This window comes from Propithecus coquereli, unplaced genomic scaffold, assembly GCF_000956105.1.
Source record: "Propithecus coquereli isolate 6110/MARCELLA unplaced genomic scaffold, Pcoq_1.0 Scaffold145, whole genome shotgun sequence".
Lineage (NCBI taxonomy): Eukaryota > Metazoa > Chordata > Mammalia > Primates > Indriidae > Propithecus > Propithecus coquereli.
In genome coordinates, this window is record NW_012138858.1 from 1,090,305 (window position 1) to 1,111,217 (window position 20,913).

Genomic DNA, 20,913 nt, shown 5'->3' on the forward strand with positions numbered 1-20,913 from the left:
AGGAAATCACTTCGTAAATTATTATTCAAGACTTTGTACTTAATAAGAAATAAATTTGTGATGAGCCTTAAAATCTTCATATAGTCATTGTGGAATTTAAGTTTGTATTTTAACTTTGTTTTATTTACAGAATACCTTATACCCATGTACATATGATCAATTTAATCTAAAGCCATGCTGAAATGTGGCTTAGCAGTTAGAGTTAACATAGTGAAACATTGCGTCCTAAGTTTATCCTTAAGGATAACTTACAACATGCACTTGAGTAGGCAATCATTTTTGAACTTTAATTTCCTTTGAGTTAATGTGAGAGAGAAAAAGAGAATCATTTTGGTGCTTTCGCTGAGGGGTTCATGATTCTTTTTAAGTCATTTGCATTTCAGCTGAAGTGTTTGAGTGACTTCAATTATCCACAAATGATAGACACAATAAACCACAATAATTCTGTTTGGGTGTTTAAGGAATCTTTAATCCGTGCATCATCACCACTGTATGCAAGAATGACTTTTGGTTTAGTCAGAGAGCCTTTGATACATGGATTCATGCATGCAGTGCAATTCTCTGAGCTAAAATTCATCATAAATTTTTGATGAAAATCAGATACTGTGAAGAATTTGATGCCTTAATGACATAGGTTTGCTGACGTAGTAGCTATTCACATTCTCAAGAATGTAGACAAATGCTTGTCATTAAAAGGTGTCTGAGTTTCTTTCAGGAACCAGTGAAGGAGCATTAGGCAAATTTTGAAATGAGTTTTGGAAAAGGGGACATAATGCAATTTTTGAAACATGTTTAGAAGCCCAATAACAAAGAGTAAAGGTGCTCTGCATATATTAGTGCCTTTGTTTAGTAAAATAACCATACTGTGTGCCGTTCTTTTACTATTAAAAGATAGTTTTGTGATTAGTGTAGTAAATAATAGATGCTTACTTAGCTTCCTTTGTTTTTAGGAAATTAACAATGACAATAGCATGCAAAATTTGCTTTGTAGAAGACTAGTAAAAGTAAGTAGGCACTTGTTCAAAGCCAAATGAAAACAGTGGCGGAAATGTGAAGAATCTGTACATGGGAACAATGTCAAGGACTTTGTAGCGGGACCAAGAGAGGAAACTTGATAAGAAAGTAGTTAGCCCTTCGTGGCTCATAGGGCTTTCCAGATTGGTGGTAGGAAACTGTATTTCTGCAACAGGATTGCCACTGATTCCATCTCTTCTCATTCAGCTGTTCCCTACACAACATTGGTGAGAAGAGCTGTTTATGGATAAGTCAGGAGCTATATAAATGTTTTGGACAAATTGTTATCACAGACAAAGGATAATTTGGTTTTTAAAAAAGCCAGACCATGAAGGGTTAACTAGCTACACTCTTTTCAAAATATGGGTGGTTCCATCTTTTTTTTACCATAAGCAATTTCTGATAAACCTTCATAAAGCAGATAGTTATGAAAATAATTGAGTTTTCTCTCCTTAAGGGGCACTGTAGTGATTATAGCCTGTGAAATCCGGCCAAGGACTTATCAGATATTAATAAATTGTACAGTATTTCACAAAGGTGAGGATTTAAAATGTAAGCCTCCATGCTACCTTTTTTTCTTATAATTCTATAATAGAGAAAAATATGTGCCAAACTGGGAAACTGGAAAAAAAATATTAGCATTAGATCTAAGATATTGTTCCTCGGAATATTAGTGCTAGAAAGGGCCAGTGTTTTTCAGACTTTCAAAGCACAGAAGCTCATTCTTAGTAATGAAATCTTAATCAGAGCTCCCGTTTATAAATTAGTAAAAGCAGAACCGTGGCCCCCACCTTGGACTTGCCTTCCCTCTTGAGGGTCCCCGAGGAAGTGCTGGCACCCGAGGTCTAGTCCAGCTTCCATGTGCCACACATGAGCCACGTGAGGCTCACCTGAGGGCACAGGGGGTAGGTGCCAGATTTGGAACTAGAATCCCTGAGTTCTGTGTCACAGTCCGCTATCCTTACCGTGCTGCCTTCTCCACTCCTGCCCAAACTGGGTGTGATGGGTCTTTGGTCTTCTGAGTTAAACAGACCCTGGCGATGAGCTTTTTGCCTTGGACAAATTGCTTAACCCCTCTGCTTCTCAACTTTCTTACCTGGGAAAAGCAGACCTACCTCATAGGTCTGATTTAAGGATTACTCAGCTTTAGCATATTTTAAGTACTTTATTATTACTACCCAAAGGCTAAACTCCATGAAGCTTTAAAGTCTCAGAACTGGCTGGATATGGTGGCTCATGCCTGTAATCCCAGTATTTTGGGAGGCTGAGACAGGAGGGTTGCTTGGGGCCAGGAGTTCGAGACCAGCCTGGGTAATATAGCAAGACCCCGTCTCTACAAAAAATAAGAAAAATAAGCCAGGCCTGGTGGTGTATTCCTGTAGCCCCAGCTACTCTGGAAGCTGAGAAGAGAGGATCACTTGGGCCAAGGAGTTCAAGACCAGACTGGGCAACATAGTGAGACCCCTGTCTCCACAAAAAAATTTTTTAAAAAGCCAGGCATGGTGGTGTGTGCCTGTAGTCCCAGCCATTCGGGAGGCTGAGGTCAGAGGAGCACGTGAGCCAAGGAGTTGGAGGCTGCAGTGAGCTATGGTGGTTCCACTGTATTCCAGCCTGGGCAACAGAGTGATACCCTTTCTCCAAAAAAAAGAAAGACTCAGAACTAAAACTGTTTCAGGCTAAATAACCTTTGTCTCAATAGTGGGAGTAGTGTACAAATTCTCCAATCAGTTTAGATTAACTCAGCTTTTTTATCTGTTGGTGCTTCTTAGGCCTCCCCCACAAGTGTCAATTGGTTTGTTTTCTTAGAATTTAGAAGAATTTCTAGATTATTTGAATACTTCAAATACTTTAAAATTTTGAAAGCTTTCCAGGGATATTTTATCTTGGTACCTTTACCTTTTTTCAGTCCAGTTCCCAGCAGGAAATAGGGGTATCTTAGTCCATTGGTGTTGCTATGAAGGAATACCCGAGGCTGGGTAATTTATCCAGAAAAGAGGTTTATTTGGCTCACAGTTCTACAGGCTATACAAGAAGTGTGGTGCTGGCACATACATCTCGTGAGGGTCTCAGGCTGCTTCCACTCATGGTAGAAGGGGAGGGGAAGCTGGTATGTGCAGAGATCACATGGCAAGAGAGCAAGCAAGAGAGAGGGGAGAGGTATCAGACTCTTTTTAACAACCAGCTCTCGTGAGAACTAAGAGAGCAGTAACTCACTCATCCCTCTCCCAGGAAGGGCGTTGGTCTGTTCCTTAGGGATCTGCCCCCAATGATTCAAACAAATCCTGTTAGACCTCACCTCCAACACTGGGGATCAAATTTCAGCATGAGATTTGGAGGGGGCAAACATCCAAGCTATAGGAGGTGGCATTTGGATCATTCTGTGACCCTCATGAAAGGAAGGACCCATTATGGAGGGCCTGTATCTGGCCAAGTCCTCTCAGTGGCATGTTGTTATCTCAAAGAATTGCTCTTAAGAGTGCTGTAGCCTGTTTTACTTAAGAGATGCTGCTCTTGTCAGTAACTGTTTCAATGGAAAGCGTTTTTTCTTCACCCTTTCATCCTTCCCTGGAGCATTTAGCACTGAGTACTGCAGATGCCTGTGCAATCATTCATTGGTCCAGCAAACATTTATTGAGTGTAAGACACGCTATTCTAGTGGGATACAGCTGTGAACAAAATTGATGAAAGTCCTGCCTTCGTGGAGTTTGTGGATTCAAGGTCACCCGGAGTTGTCAGTACTGTTAAGTCATTTTTTCTTGACCTTCTCTGCCACAGGGTTTACTCAGTACTTCTAGAACCTCGAGACAGCTTTATTTAGATCACTTTTATACCTTGTTGAAAAGGCACGACAATGATTAACACAAAGTTTAAATGTAAAGAACTTCAGAATTGCAAAGGCAGTGTTAATACACTATCAGAATTTCCAGTTGCTGTTAAACCTTTACCTTCAGAGACTGATGAACACTACTGGATGAGTAAAGGTAATAAAAGTGAAGGTCTTAGTTTTTATTAAACAGGATCCAGTCACTGGAGTGACCAAGTAAAAAGCATAAAAGGATAGGACTCACTTGTAGATAATTTTTCTTTCCACCACTGGTTTAGAACTTACAACCTGTTTTCAAACAAGCACATGTCCAACCAAGCTGTCTCTCATTGTTGAGGAGACTTGGACAGGAAAGTTACAGATGCCGTGGGTAAGGAGTTGGGGACATTTTAGGTTTCGTTTAGACGGCGGCTCAGGACAGTTACTTCCTGTCAACTCTCTGGGACTCCCTGCGGTACCTTCAACCAGCTTGAACATCATTCACTCCTTTTAAAGTATTTTAGAAGTGGATTTTTATTATTCTGTTTGAATTTGGAAAATTATTAGACTGTTTTTTCCTCTTATTGAAGTATAGTGAAAAATTGTAGTCACTTTGTGCGTAAAGGTCTTTGTGCCAGACTTCAACTCAAACAAACTTTCTCCCTAAACATTTAATAAATTTCAACTAACTTGCTTGAGATATTTTCACAGAAAGGATATTACAGTAATGTCATCATTGAATCATAGAGTACAGGTAAAAGTTAAAAAATAACAAAATTGTGTTCATTGCAGTTGTTTAGTACTTGTGTTTTTTAAAACAATGGCCCTTAAAATGTAGTGTTAAGCCTTATCTGTCAACTTTGACCTAATTATTGTTTCTCAAGTAGTTTGAAGTGTTTAAGTTACATTTTTCAATTACGTCAGCAATAGCTTTCTCTTGCGTTTTGGGTGTGTTGTAGTAAACTGTAATTTCGTTAGCATTCCTATTTTGGTATTTTTGCAAGTCTCCACAGATATATATAGTAACTTTTTAAAAACCTATTTATAACAAGGTTGATAATATAAACTAAAAAATAAGAATCCCATGAAGTATTCCAGATATTGAATATGTTAAAAGAAAGACACTTGATATTAGGCTAGCAAAGTACTGGCATTTATTGTGCTAAAATAATGTTGTAAATTAACTTTGATACAGTATTATTGTCAGTCATCTGTAGATCATTTAAGCATTTTAAGAATATTTTCCACCAATCTAATAAGTACAGAAAAATAATTGACAGCAGTGATTGTTTGCTTTGAATTAGAGTTTTAAAAAGTCTACCTCACTAAAATGGTTACGTTCATCATAGTTTGCAAGTTCTTGTCCAGTAAGCTTATTATTTCTTGACCTGTGAGGCTCTTAGGACCTTTCTTTTGAAATGATATCTTAGTGCATCTGCTATGTGCCACATACTCAATGAACGAAAACAATTTGAAGGTGTATTTATGAACATGAACAGTAGTGTGGCTAGGTATTTCATTTTATGAAGTGATCATGTGATAGACAGCCCAAGTAATTAAGCCTTTTTATTATTAAATGTTTTAAAATTAACTTTAAACTTGTATGTAGCAGGAATATTGACTTTTCATAGCAAGTTTGGTTTACCTAGTTTTCTTATTGAATGTATATCCCATGATTTATTCTTTTGATATAAAAAATATAAATTTTGAGAGTACAATTTGAAAATTACCAAGTGCATGTTAATGAAATTAAACTGTGTGTGCATACATGCCCGTGTGTTCCTTGCTGGGTTGCTGCTGAGTGCTGCAAAATTAAGGGGAAAAGAGGAATGACAAAGGGCTGCCTGTGTATATTATATATTTATACATGTATATTTGATGTGCTACTTTGCATTCTTGTCCTTCATTCTGTTCCTTCTGTTTTATTCCTTCCTTAAAGTCGTGTGATTCTGGGTTTAACAAACAGAGACAGGTACAGAAACTCTCAGTGAAATCTTATTCACTTTTGTTATTAGACTTCTATAAGCAATCGTTGGCAACTTCATGCTGGACTGTATATAAATCTGCTCATTTCGATACCTTTGGTTTATTTTATTAGTTGCTTCTGGCCATTGCATGGCATTATTTCTGGCTAATCAGTTCTAAGCTTATTTAATAAATTTGCCAAAGATGATAATGTTTCAGAGTGTAGTTTTAATCTACTTATAATATAAAAATGATAGTTATCTCAAGTTGATTTCAATATTTTGATAGCTTTACTTTTACCTGGAGAAATTCTAATTTGCATGCATTTTGAAGTTTATATTTAACAGTTTAAACAAACTAACATTTTCTACATTCAGTTTTCCAAATTAGAATTTTTTTTAATAAATTCTGATTTATAAAATCAGTAAGCCAAAATGATCTGTTCTTGACTTACATGTAAATTTCAAGTAAGAATGCATGGTAAATGTTAAAGTATTATTTGAACTATTTCATGTGTTTTCAAAGTAGTATCTTAGTTTCTATTAAGAATTTACCTACTGAATTATTGAATATGCTTTTTACTGTTTCCTTATCACTTTTGTACTCTTTCTTCTTCCTTTTATGAGATTTCTATCCAAAATCATTATTTTGGTTATAGGATTTATTTAGTTTCAAAATAATTTTATTATATATGATTATTTTAGAAAAGACCTGGCAGGTATTTATCATTTCTCCTTTATTCAAAGAAGCATATTTTAACACATTTTCATTAATTGATAATATATCCCTTAGATAAAGCCCAACTTACAAATAATCGAGAGTCAGACTGTAGTTTTGATGCAGTCAGAATGATCTTATGCCCGTGTGTGTGTGTGTGTGTGTGTGTGTGTGTGTGTGTGTGTGTGTGTCTATCTTTTCTTATACAGCTTTTAAAAGTCATTCAGATGTGGCCGGGCGCGGTGGCTCACGCCTGTAATCCTAGCACTCTGGGAGGCCGAGGCAGGAGGATTGTTTGAGCTCAGGAGTTCGAGACCAGCCTGAGCAAGAGCGAGACCCCGTCTCTGCCAAAAATAGAAAGAAATTAAGTGGACAGCTAAAAATATATAGAAAAAAAATTAGCCGGGCATGGTGACGCATGCCTGTAGTCTCAGCTACTTGGGAGGCTGAGGCAGTAGGATTGCTTGAGCCCAGGAGTCTGAGGTTGCTGTGAGCTAGGCTGGTGCCATGGCACTCACTCTAGCCCGGGCAACAAAGTGAGACTCTGTCTCAAAAAAAAAAAAAAAAAAAAGTCATTCAGATGTAATATATATATTCTACATAATCCCCAGTGAAGGTTAAAATATACTTTAAAGTAACTAATAAAAGTTTTAAAGGATTATGGTAGTAACATTATGTGGAATTTTTTGCTTTAAAGGAAAAGTGTAGTATCTTTATTACCATGTCTCTGTTGCTGAATTCTTAGATTCTCCATGGAAATAAAATACTCTTTAATATTTTACATTTGGCTCCTAAGCTGACAGAGTTAATCTGGTTCATATCTATTATACTTGTCCTTTTTAGCACAATCAAAAATCGTCTTGGGGGGATTTTTTAATCAACTTTTTCCTTTAAAATAATTTTACACCTAAAGAAAAGGTGCAAAAAATATGAAATTCCCTTAATGTAAACATCTTTTATAACCAGAAATTAAAATTACCAAAAACAGAATTATCAAAGGCAGAAATTAAAATTGGTATACTACTGTTAACTACAGACTTTATTTGAATTTCACCAGCTTTTCCACTAATGCCATTTTTCTGGTCCAGGGTCCAATTCATTTGCATTTTGTTGTTATTTCTCCTTAGTCTCCTCTAATCTGTGACAGTTCCTTAGTCTTTCCTAATTAACACTTTTGAAGAAGCCTGGTCCGTTATTTTTTAACATGTCCCTCAACTTGGCTTTGTCCGATGTTTCCTCATGACTGGAAGGAGGTTGTGCGTCGCGAGAAAACCGCGGGAATGAAGCCGTGTCATTCTCAGTGCGTCATAGCGGAGGGTTTGTGATGTCTCCAAGTCTTCCCGCTGGGAACGCTAACCTCCATCACTTGGTTAAGGTGGCATCTGCCAGGTTTCAACACTGTAAGGTGTTATTTTTTCTTTTGTAACTAATAAATCTCTTGGGGGAGATACTTTGAAACTGCAGATATCTTGTCTTGTTTCTACTTACACTCTCTAGCTCATTAATTTTAGCATCCATCAGTGGATCATGTGTACAATCACTGTTATTATGTTTGCCTAATGATTATTTTCTATTTCCCTCTTCTACATATTTTAATTGGAATACTGTAAGGAAAAGCTGTCTCTTCTTCCTAATTCATTTATTTATTCAATTATTTAGTTTTATCAGTATGGACTCATGGATATTTTATCTCTGAGGTATAATCCTCTATGATCATTATTTATTTTGTTGATCAAACCATTCTTTTGTGATTTTTGAACCAAAAAAATGTAAACAAGTGTAAATGCTTCCAGAGCAAGGAGACAGATTGAGAAATAAAAGCATTTGAAAGACAGAATTAAAGATATTTTAAAAGATAAGTATTATTCAGCAGTAACAAGAAATGAAGTACTGACATATGTTATAATGTGGGTGAACCTTGAAAACATCATACTAAGTGAAAGAAGTCAGGTACAAAAGGTTACATATTGTACGATTCCATTTATACGACATGGCTAGAGACAGAAGGTAGATTAGTGGTTGCCAGGAGATAGGGGTGGGTGTTGAGGGGACGGGGATTGACTGCTAATGGGTACAGGGGTTTCTGTTTGGGGTGATGATTTCACAAGTATATAAATATACTAAAAATCACTCTATTGTACACTTTAAATGGGAGAATTGTATGGCATGTGAATTATATCTCAAAGCTATTTTAAAAGAAAAGATAAAATAATTATAGTTATTAAAAATTCATAGCATTTTCCTAGTAGATAGTGGATAATTAATACTTCGAATATTGGTTCTACTTGACCAGGCAGAAAATAGAACTATATGGAGAGATAAGAAAACTAAATTATGGAAAGACTAATGTTTTGCTCTTAGTATTTTTGGAGCAGTTGAACCCTGGACCATTAATATGGCATATTTAAAATTTATATTTAATTAAAAAGAAACTATAAATAAATGTGTTTGTACTATATTCCAGGTCATTAATTTCCAAACTTTTATGGATAAGACTCCCTAATTCTCTTTTTCTACTCAGCTGCTACTCCAGCTATCTGTTCAATATGGTATCATTCCCTAGCTATATTTACATTTATTTGTAATACAGATACATGATGTATATATATGTATATATTTGTCAGTTAGTAATAAGCATATTACATTATGCTTTCATATTACAAAGGGTGTTTAACAGAAGGCATTTTTGGCTGTACTGTAGCCTACTTTTGCCCTCATAGGCATAAAAGGCCGTAGAAAATATAAATTCACATACCCTGAGGATATGATAAATTTTACTTTCTGTTTGAAGATTAGATGGAATGGTAAACAGGACAGATTGTTTGGCACATTATCTTTGTCCTTTATATTAGTTTCCTCTGTATTTGTCTTCTCTTTAATTGTGATTATAATTTATATAACCTCATCAAAAATAGACAGTTGGAGCAACAAAAATAGGAAGTTAAAAGACTTGATAAGTTAGTGTTCTGGTCCAAATCGACCACTAACTAGCTATTTATTCTGTGACTTTGAAGTCCTGAATTAGCCCTCCAGATCTCAGCGTGCGCATCTGTAGTTGAGGAGATGCGGGTGTCATTGACCACGGGCAGATCCTTCTTTGATATGTCACCACATTCAGAAAATGTTTTGCTCCAGCTGGGCGCGGTGGCTCACGCCTGTAATCCTAGCACTCTGAGAGGCCGAGGCAGGAGGATTGTTTGAGCTCAGGAGTTCGAGACCAGCCTGAGCAAGAGCGAGACCCCGTCTCTACCAAAAATAGAAAGAAATTAAGTGGACAGCTAAAAATATATAGAAAAAATTAGCCGGGCATGGTGGCGCATGCCTGTAGTCCCAGCTACTTGGGAGGCTGAGGCAGTAGGATCACTTGAGCCCAGGAGTTTGAGGTTGCTGTGAGCTAGGATGACGCCACGGCACTCACTGTAGCCAGGGCAACAGAGTGAAACTCTGTCTCAAAAAAAAAAATAATAAAAAAATAAATAAAAATAAAAAAAAAATAAAAAATAAAAAATAAAAATGAAAAATAAAAAAATAGAGTAAATTATTATAAACTGTATTTACTTTCACATGTTAAGAAATAATACTGTTTTATATTTACAAGATTATTATATATAGATTCTAAAGGAAGTTTTAGATCCCTTGGATGTAAAATATGATCAAGATCTGAAAATTTCAGCTGTTTAGTCTGTAGAAATATTTAAAGCTGCTTAAGTGTTTATCATAGGCACTTTAAAAATGATTTCCTAGGTTTATCTTTTGTGTTCCTATAATGCAGACATCAGTAGTTTTCCCCTTTGTTGCTTTTTTTTTTTAACCTCTGTCCTTCCTGTTATTAAGGACAGCGCTCTTCTCTCTTGTGGTTAGGCTATAAGCATTCGAGCATTTGGCCTAAGCTTGGTTCATGGAATGTTTTATCTTCTTAGAAAAGTAGTTTTGATAAGGCTGTATCAGCTATAATAACAACTACTCATTCGGGTGTAACAGTAGCTCAATCTGTCCCCTAATAGCGTTTCCTCATGTTACACACATTTGTTGTTTTTACTTTACTTCATAGTACAACTTAATGAGCTTGTCTGTCACGTGACCTCATGTATTTAGCATTAAATGCTACTCACACCTGTGTGTTTCCTTGACTTACCTAGGGATCAGGCCCGGCCCCAGGACCAGTGATACTGCTGAATTCACTCACTGTGGACGCAGTATGTGAGAAACTGAAACAGATAGAAGGGCTGGACCAGAGCATGCTGCCGCAGTATTGTGCAACAATCAAAAAGGTGATGTCCCCATTTACATGCTGGGTAGGGACGGCCCTGAGGGTGTGGAAGACAGAACTGGGTGGACAGTGCACCCTTCCAAATAGCGTCTCAAAGACAAGTTCCCTGTTGAATTGGGAAAGCGTAAATGGAAAACAAAACTCTTACTGTGTTGTTTCCTAGAACTGCCCTATTATCTCTTTATAAATGGATAAAAGAGAATAAAGTAGCTGTATTACAGTGTTATTTTCGCAATAACCTAATATAAGTAAAAGAAAGCCTTGGCAAGAAATGTAAGGCTCTAAAGGGTTTTACGTTGAGAAAAACAATAACTCATCTTTGCAGTGTGGAACAGGGGACCTTTTATGTTACATTTGCTTTAATTCTAACATTTGTATGTATGACTCCATTAAAATAAGCCACACTTGCTTCATTTTCCCCGGATTCTCATTTTGATGTCATATAGGACTTAGGATCGTGTCACATTTGATAAACCACATAGGTTTGGGTTTGCCAGGCCAATGTGTTTGCAGAAATTTATTTCTTCCAAGATCCTATTCTTGCAATTCTAACAGCTACCAGGAAGTTGGGCGGTGAGGCAGAGATTTTGGAGGAGGCTTCCCTATACGAGGTTAACCAAGTCCAGTTGTAGTAGGTATTTCCACTAAGTTATACTTTAAATATCCGAGTACTATAGTAGAGGAGAACATCAATAACAAGCCTCTGATTGCGCAATCCCAGGAGTTTGAGGCTGCAGCGAGCTATGATCACACCATTGTACTCTAGCCCAGGTGGCAGAGCGGGACCCTGTCTCAAAGAAACAAAAACAAAAAGCAAGCCTCTGATATTCACGTACTTTAAAGAGTGGCATCTGGAAGAAGTTTTTAAAAGAATTATGAGCATATATAGATACCATTTTACTAATCTCAGCCACCGTTTAGTCAGAAAGGTTTCAGAGAATGTCAGTTTTCTTACAGAGCTCGTTCGTGCTGATCCAGTTGCATGAGTCAAGCACTGCCTTTCTCACGTACAGACCTGACTCCTCCAGGCGGTCGACTCGCGTCAGGAAAGAGCGAGGTCTCCCACTTGAGTCCTCTGTGGCAGTCTTGTTTCCATCAGGATGGTGGTTTCCTTCCCACTCGGCCCGCACTCCCAGGCCCTGGCTTTTCCAAGTCCCTCATAGCAACGGTTACGGTTTCTTACATCTGCAAACCCTCGCGTTGTTGCAGTGGCACCTCTGCCACAGACTCACTCTGTTTTTGTTCAGAATTAACTTGGAAACTGAACATTCTATCGATCTGAAGCGTAGGCAGTCCATAATTTTGCCACAGTTAATAGAGGCAGGTTGTATATTTCATAAAATTGGTAAGCTACCTATTATTAATAAAGAAAATGCTGTGTTCCTTATTTGGGGAAAACTAAAATTACTGAGAACCAAAAGTGATGAAATCATTTTTTGTGAATTTAATAGACTAGGAAGTTGGTGGGCAGATGTTCTTTATAGCTGAAAGTGTCCACTCTAACTGATAAACAAGTTTGCTAGGCACACTTCACGTAGGATCTGCTCAGTGACCAGACACACCTATGAGGACAGATGTGTTTGCTGCTTCCCTGCAGCTTGTGTTCACATTCATAGTTTCTAAGGCCAGAAAAGAAAAACTAGCAGTTTCGTTGTTGCTCATGACAGGGTAGATGTTTTGGAAATAGTTGGGAGGGTGGGTTCTTGGGCTGGTCCCTGAAGAGCAATTTGCTTTACTTGTGCTTAAGGCACTTGGGAAAGTATAGAGTGGCTTATGTTGTTCAAGTTCAGCTTTTTACTATATTATTAATGAGGTGACAGCCTTTTGTAGGGTCAGCCTTTCTAGTCTCTAATGACTTTCATAAAACTAAATGTAAGCATACTTCTTAATCCCTGGTAATTCAGAATATTTCACATTTTGTTTGTCCTTGTCCTTGTACTTGTTTTTGCTCAGGCGAACATAAATGGCCGTGTGTTAGCTCAGTGTAACATTGATGAACTGAAGAAAGAGATGAATATGAATTTTGGAGACTGGCACCTTTTCAGAAGCACAGTAAGATATTTATAACATTATTTTAACATCTAAGATTATTTATAACATTGTATAAAACTAGTACTAATAAGTACTGGTCTAAACTGGTATTTCTCCATTTTTAAAAAAAAATGTTAAAACTACATTTTAAACTTGTGTACACCCTGGGTTAGGGAGAATATACAGAGCAGCACTTGGCAACCTTTGCCTTTTTGACATTCCACTCAGAAATTTGGGGAAGAGGCCACTGCCAGTTCTTCCTGCTTTCACTTGACACAGACTCTCCTTGACCTAACTGTGGTCAGGCTCTTCCAGGCCGCAGCCTTCAGTGTCTGTCCGTCTGGCTTGCGTGGCCCAGTTTTAGCAAGAATCCTGTTAGGTCAGTTTAGAAGGAGGCGCCCCACCACAACCATACGTGATCACCCTCAGCAGTTGATCAGATTCCTCACCCCAGGTGATGTGTGGTCATCCTGGCCTTGGGTTAGCCAGATCCGCCCACCCAGTGCTTCCCTTTAGTCACTTTCCAGCCACGGGCCCCACCTGCTCCTTGGCTATAAATCCCCACTTGTCCATGCTGTATTCAAAGTTGAGCCTACCGTTACCCTGAGATCTCTTTTCCCCTATTGCAATAGTCCTGAATAAAATCTGTTTTTGCTGCTCTAACTACTGTCCAGTTCTGATTTTCTTTGACACGCTCCAGTTGCATTTTGCTTTGTTCTCAAGTTAAGTTTTAAACTAGAGTAATAATATAATGGGCAAACCAAAGGGTTGTATATATGGTGATTTCTACCGTTACTTCTTTTAGTATTAATTGTAAGCAGATATAGTTCAAATTCACTAGAAATTCTCTCACCAGAAGCATGCTTACTCATTTCCCTTATAATAATTTTATAATATTTTAAAAAACTATTTCTAAAGCTTCTAAAATATAATTTGTTGGCTGGGCACAATGGCTAATGCCTGTAATCCCAATACTTTGGGGGGCAGAAGCGGGAGGATTGCTTCTGGCCAGCAGTTCAAAACCAGCCTGAACATCATAGCAAGACCCCATTTCTATAAAAAAAAAAATTAGCCAGGCATGGTGTGGTGTGTGCCTGCTGTCCCAGTTACTCAGGAGGCTCAGGCAGTAGGATTGCTTGAACCCAGGAGTTCAAGGCTACAGTGAGCTGTGATTATGCTACTGCACTCCAGCCTGGGTGACAGAGCAAGACCCTTCCTTCCTTCCTTCTTTCCTTCCTTCCTCCCTCCCTCCCTCCCGGAACCACTTCAGGAAGGAGGGGAGGAGGGAGGGAGGGAGATATTTATGATATGCTTTCTTCTTTTAAGATACTAGAAATGAGAAACGCAGAAAACCAGGTGGTTCCTGAAGACCCGCGTTTCCTCAATGAGAACAGCAGCGGCCCCGCTCCTCACGGGGAACCCGCTCGCCGCTCTGCACACAACGAGTTGCCTCACACTGAGCTCTCCAGCCAAACACCCTACACACTGAACTTCAGCTTTGAAGAGTTGAATACACTTGGCCTAGATGAAGGTGCCCCACGTCACAGTAACCTAAGTTGGCAGGTATTTATTAAATGTCATTTTTCATATTATTGAAGAATAAGGACACTATTCAATTCACTGAAAATATATCGGGCATTTATACAGCCATTCAGAAAATGCTTACTGTATACTTTAGTGGGCAAGGTGGAGGGCGCCTTGTCCTCAGGGAGCTGCTTTCATCTGGAGAGGGACAGTCAGTGAAATGAAGGGGAAAAATGAGATCATTTAGAAATTGGTAAGACCCGCGGAAACAGTCAGGGTGAGGGCCTGGAGAGTAAACAGAAACGGGGCTGCCTCAGTGCGGGTGGTCAGCAGATGCAGCCTTTCTCTGGCGAGTGTCCGATTAAATTCATTAATCATTGGCTAAAATACGTCTTTATTGGAACACTTGCCACGTGTTTCCCTTTGAGCACCATCACTCGGCTTTCCAGTGCACATGCATGCTTTTTATGGGTGTTTGTTTTCTTCTTCTTACCTGGTGTTGGGTGTAGGTGAGTTCCTCCTTTGGTTGTCCTTAGGAGAGCGAGGCCAGGTGAGGAGCAGGAACAGAACAAAGCGAGAGACTCGGGAGGAAGAGGAGGAGGAGAGGGGATTGAGAAGGAGAATACACCAGGAGAAATCAGAGCAGGGTACAGAAAACAAGCAAGGGCGGAAAATAAAAGTAGCTACGAAGAAGCACCACACTAACAGGGTCAGTATTCAGGAAAAGCAAGTACTGGGTAGGTCTACCGTGGTTAACAGTGCTTCGTTTGATAGTAAAAATACTTTTTTGTTATTATTCTCTTTTTCTCCATACTATCTACCTATATTTCTAGAAGTTGGGAAACCATTGACTGTTACGGTATTACTCTTTTATTAAGATAAAAATTACTTATTTCACAATAAATGAAGTCCACACTTGATCCTTTTGTCTCTCTGTGTCAACGGCAGTAGCTCTTTGCTTTTCCCTAGGGTTCCTTCTGAAATTTCTTAAGAAATCCTCAGTTTTAGCTTCACTATGCTTGGTATTTCCCACCAGGACCTGGAAATTCAGAGCTCTCCCATTAATGCAGCAGTTCTCAAACTTTTCTTTAATTGCGGGCTTTTACACTCTTACACTGTTAAAAACTATATTTTCCAAAACAAAAAATTTAATGAGAATGGTGTTGTCTTGCAAATCTCTTGAATGCCTGGCTTCACAGAAGACCCCTAGGTTCCCAACCTGCTTCCACAGGCGAATCTCTTGTGACATCACACGTCACGTGGCCTCTGGAAACTCCACTGGACGCTCTCGTGAGAACGAGGGTGGAAAAGGCAGATAACATCCTCGTATTCATATAAGAACAATTTTGACCTTGTGGGTTCCCTGGAAAGGGGTGCACATGCTACACTGAAGAACAGCCGCCCTAACGGGTGGAGAATGGCGCTGTCCTCGCAGTCTGAATGTGATCACTGGGGCCTTCTTAGGGACGTGGGACATCTTCCTCTGGAAGGAAGACTCTGCTTTGCTTCTACTTTGTTTTGACCTTTGCTCTCATCCCTTCTTAAAATCTCTTGATTCTTTTTCTTCTGTTTCCCTTTTCCAAATCTGTGCTTTTTACTCCTTGTTTATTAGTTTTTCTGGGGTCTAAAGCAATTCTAGTCCTAAAACTTCATATTGGAAATCAAATTTTAATATGTTATTTCTGTGTTTACTAGGGCCCAACTATTGGTCTCATGGCTTTTTGTATTTTATCAATGGAGGTGACTTTACCTTAAATAAAAGTTAAAAGTTATAAAAACAAGTGCTTTGGCTGTGTGTGGCAGTGTGCTCCTGTAGTCCTAGCTGCTAGGGAAGCTGAGATGGGAGGGTCGCTTGAGCCCAGGAGTTCGAATCCAGCCTGGGCAACACAGCAAGACCCTGTCCCTTAAAAAAAAAATTTAATTTAATTTAAAAAATCACAAAACAAAAACAAATGCTAAGATTATTTGTTAATACTATGTTTAATTATACTTTTAAATATTAACAATAAACTGATTTTATTAAAATTTTTATAAAGCTTTCTAATAACAGTAGAATTATTTATAAGGTCACAGCTTTTGTTAAACTGTCATATAAAATTCTTTTAAAAGAACTCGGTATTTTGATGACTTTTAAAATTGTTAGTGTACCTATATCTTTTCTAAACTGATGTTTATTATGCTTTTTGTTTTGCTTATTTGAATTTTTAAATTATTTTTTTTTCTGTCTTCACAGTCACAAACTCGCAGAACCCCAAGTCTTTCGAGTCTCAATTCCCAGGATTCCAGTATTGAAATTTCAAAGCTTACTGATAAGGTGCAGGCCGAGTATAGAGACGCCTATAGAGAATACATTGCTCAGATGTCCCAGTTAGAAGGGGGAACAGGGTCTGCAACAATTAGTGGCAGATCTTCTCCACACAGCACATACTGTATGGGTCAGAGTTCATCGGGGGGCTCTATTCATTCTAATCTAGAGCAAGAGAAAGGGAAGGAGAGTGAGCCCAAACAAGATGATGGCAGGAAGTCCTTTTTAATGAAGAGGGGAGATGTTATAGATTATTCATCCTCGGGGGTGTCCACTAATGATGCCTCACCCTTGGATCCTATCACTGAAGAGGATGAAAGATCTGATCAGTCAGGCAGTAAGCTTCTCCCAGGCAAGAAGTCCTCCGAAAGGTCAAGTCTCTTCCAGACGGATTTGAAGCTTAAGGGAGGTGGGCTGCGCTATCAGAAACTGCCAAGTGACGAAGACGAATCCGGTACGGAAGAGTCAGATAACACGCCACTGCTCAAGGATGATAAAGACAAAAAAGCCGAAGGGAAAGTCGAGAGAGCGTCAAAGTCTCCGGAACACAGTGCCGAGCCAATTAGAACCTTCATTAAAGCAAAAGAGTATTTATCGGATGCCCTGCTGGACAAAAAGGATTCCTCAGATTCAGGGGTGAGATCCAACGAAAGTTCTCCCAATCACTCTCTTCACAATGAAGCGGCGGATGAGTCCCAGCTGGAAAAGGCCAATCTCATAGAGCTGGAAGACGACAGCCACAGTGGCAAGCGCGGAATCCCACATAGCCTGAGTGGCCTGCAGGATCCGATCATAGCTCGGATGTCCATCTGTTCAGAGGACAAGAAAAGCCCCTCCGAATGCAGCTTGATAGCCAGCAGCCCCGAAGAAAGCTGGCCTGCGTGCCACAAAGCCTACAACCTGAACCGCACACCCAGCACTGTGACTCTGAACAACAACAGTGCCCCAGCTAACAGAGCCAATCAGAATTCCGATGACATGGAGGGAACCAGGGAGACTTCTCAAGTCATTCTGAGGCCCAGTTCCAGTCCCAACCCAACTGCTGTTCAGAATGAAAATCTAAAAAGCATGACACACAAGCGAAGCCAGCGTCCGAGTTACACGAGGCTCTCCAAAGATTCTTCCGAGCTCCATGCAGTAGCCCCTTCTGAGAGCACAGGCTTTGGAGAAGAAAGAGAAAGCATTCTTTAAGAGAAACACACAAAGGCAGAGTAGTATTACCATACCCTATGACAAAGTTGTCCCGAATTTAGAATCCATCTGTGCACATCACCTGTGTACATTTCATTTACAGATAATTAACGGATGGGAAGTCCCTTGGTCAGTGACACATACACTGTGCAACAGAGGAAGCATAAGAAATGATGGTACACCGGTCATCCTCTAGTCTTTGCAATTAGAAGCTTAAAAACTCACTAATATTATTATACTTTTCATTGGCACATAACCCCGTAAAACTTTTTGAGACAAGGCAGGTGTGAGCTGAGTGTAAAGATAGGTCAGAAACATTCTGTTAAATTTAGAGGGCTTAATTTGGCAAAGAAAATAAAAATATAGGGACTCCTTTTGTAGAATATTCAGTCATCAAATATTTGAGGGATGATCTGGTATTAGATGAAGCAGAAACAAATTTTGCTCTTAGGGGTTTAATCTAGATAAGATTTTATAGGTTACAGTAGGTGGGGGCAGGGGCCAACAACCTCCTTATTACCTGGATACTCTACTCCTCAAATACCAGACCTGGCTTCCAGCACCATCCATCTGTGCCCAAGAAACCACCCTGGTGTGTTCTGCAACTCTTTTAAATCATGCGTCCAACTTTTTCTTAGTGAGCTTAGCAATGAGAGGGGGGGAAAAAAAACGAATTTTCTTTTTGGAAAATCAGGGAGACATTGGTAATAATAGGCACTAATAAATATTTATGGAATGAGTGAATGAGGAAATAATTACATCAAAAAGGTCGGTGACAACTGACAGATGACAAGGAAATGTTTAATTAGGTAAAACTAAATCATCGCTTTCCATTATTAGGGCAGAGTTTGTCTACTTCATCTGTTCCGAAATCAGCATATTAATTCTAGAGGAGAAGCATAAGAAAGGGAAAACATTTTTTAAAAAAGTTTAAAAACATGTAACAAAGCAGGGGTTAAAAAAAAAAGATAAAACTGATGTAACTATAAAACTATACTTTCCATTAATTGTTAGCAGAGTTGAGAGAATGATCATGTTTACGTATTATGTGGACTAGAAATGTACCGTGTCATCATGTACTGAAATTTCTTTTGTCATTTTAGCGTAGCTTGTTCATGTAGAATTAATTGTGGCAGCATATCCCAAGTCACAGATAGGGTCAGAGACGGTGAGGTCACGGATGTGCGATTGTCTAGATTCAGTGTTACAATGTTTGCAATGTTTATCACTTAATGGATTTTTATTAATGTGCTGATTAAATTATTTACTTAACCAGTCATTGTGCTAAATAGTTGCTCTTTTGTGTTTCATTGCCTTGATGTTTGAGTGTAATCTAGCATTTTAATGAAGTGTTTATTCTGCATGATCTTCAACAAATGTTTTAAGCAATTAAAAAAAGGCAGGATGTTATTTATATATTGAAGTCCTAACATTTTAATATTTATAGTGTTTATTAGTTTGCAATATTGTATAATTAGTAATTATTTCAGAGGCAATATTTTGTTTCTTTTCAGGTGAGTAGTTGCAGCTTAATATCATTGGAGCACATTGTTTATACTGTTTGTGAAGTTGACTAGAGTATTAAGTGTACAAATAGATTTAGAAAACAATAAAACATTGCATGCTATTCTGAGTCTTGAATTTTTATTCACTACAGTGATGATTCACATTTTGATTAAAAAGGTAATCTGTGTGTTTATCATATTCCTAAAGTTTATTAAAGACTTTCAGGTTCATGTATAGACGCGGAATTGGCAGAAGTGTTCTGAACTGCTCCCAAATAGCCTTTTTGAGAGAACTTGGCTTCTAAGTCCCAGTGCCTGAATGGTGCTTTCATGAAGCATTAGCGCCCGATAGCACCGAACAGTCATTTCTGTAGCTACAGGGGTAGGTTGTCTAGATCCTGGGAGGATATCAGTTTGTTACTTGAACATCCTGGAAAGGTTTGCTTTTTCATACTGATACAGAAAATGACAAATCAGTTGAGTTATTGAGTCACACACCATCATCCTTTTGAACCTGTGTCAATGCTTGTGTTCATCTGTGTCTATTTGTAATACGTAGCTCAGTGCGATGCTCACATACGCAAAACTCTGCTTTAAGGTGGGTAAAATATGGTAGAAAAGAAAATTGGTGCTCTAATCTTGCTAATCCCTTGGATTCTGTCTCCTTTAGAGCCTATGTTTTATAAACCATTTTACCTTCACTTAAAGCCGCAGATAAGTCCATTAATGTAGCATAATATTAAGCAGATTGTTCTTGGCCTTGTGGAATGCTACCTATGAGAGCAACCTTTCTGCAAGAGAAGACTAGAAATGAAAAGAAGCTTCTTGATCTTTCAACCAAAGCAACTTACACAGTGCTGGATGTTTCAGGAGCACCTCTCTTACACTGGGAAATTTGAGCATTCATAACCAACATTTTAAATATTAAAAGGAAAATTTGTCTTCATGGTATATTTTACTTACATGAGTTTTATTTATATAGTGGTTAGAATCATTTTATTTGCCTAGCCAAGTAATTTTGGAAACTTACTCGCTAACATTCTCATCTTGAGAATTCTTTAGATCATTTGCATGTTACAGTCCTGCAGTCAAATATATTTGTAATTATGATTTGTTTCTTACAAATACTAACCATTAGAAGATATATTTTGAATGAAATTAACTCCTTTTTTCTTCTGGCTAAAATAGTAAATTTAAAAGGTTTTAAGACCACATAATTTTTAGTTACACCAGGAATTCTCAGCCTATTTAGAAGTATCCCAGAGTCTGAAAACCCCTGAGTTACTGGCTAACTCCTGAGTACGGCAACGTAGCTAGCAGGAACTGGAGCAAGCTAGATGCACTGTTCCCCTTTATTTAACAAGTGACCTTGAGGAGAGAACAACAGGTCAAAGGGAAGGTGCCATGAAATTAACTTCTTTGGCAAACTCTTGAAACTGAATATCTGTGCTCCATTACTCCCCACTTTCCCTTCTGGACCGAGCCAGACACCAGGCAGAAGGGAGGAAACAGGCCGCATACTTTGCCAGGGCGGGGCGGGGCGGGTAGCCTTGGGCGGCTGTCGGAAGTGACTGCGGTTCTAATTTCC

General features: G+C 38.6%; 1 protein-coding gene across 1 annotated transcript in view; it reads left to right on the forward strand.

Annotated features, from left to right (window-relative positions):
- KIDINS220 (kinase D-interacting substrate, 220kDa) overlaps nt 1-18,755 on the forward strand; it is a 129,154-nt gene extending 110,399 nt beyond the window's left edge. The window contains exons 23-26 of the mRNA XM_012639944.1: nt 10,639-10,770; nt 12,723-12,821; nt 14,127-14,363; nt 16,558-18,755. Coding sequence (XP_012495398.1) covers nt 10,639-10,770; nt 12,723-12,821; nt 14,127-14,363; nt 16,558-17,820 — 1,731 coding nt within the window. The 3' untranslated portion in view covers nt 17,821-18,755. The remainder of the gene's footprint in view (nt 1-10,638; nt 10,771-12,722; nt 12,822-14,126; nt 14,364-16,557) is intronic.
- The last annotated feature ends 2,158 nt before the right edge of the window (nt 18,756-20,913 follow it).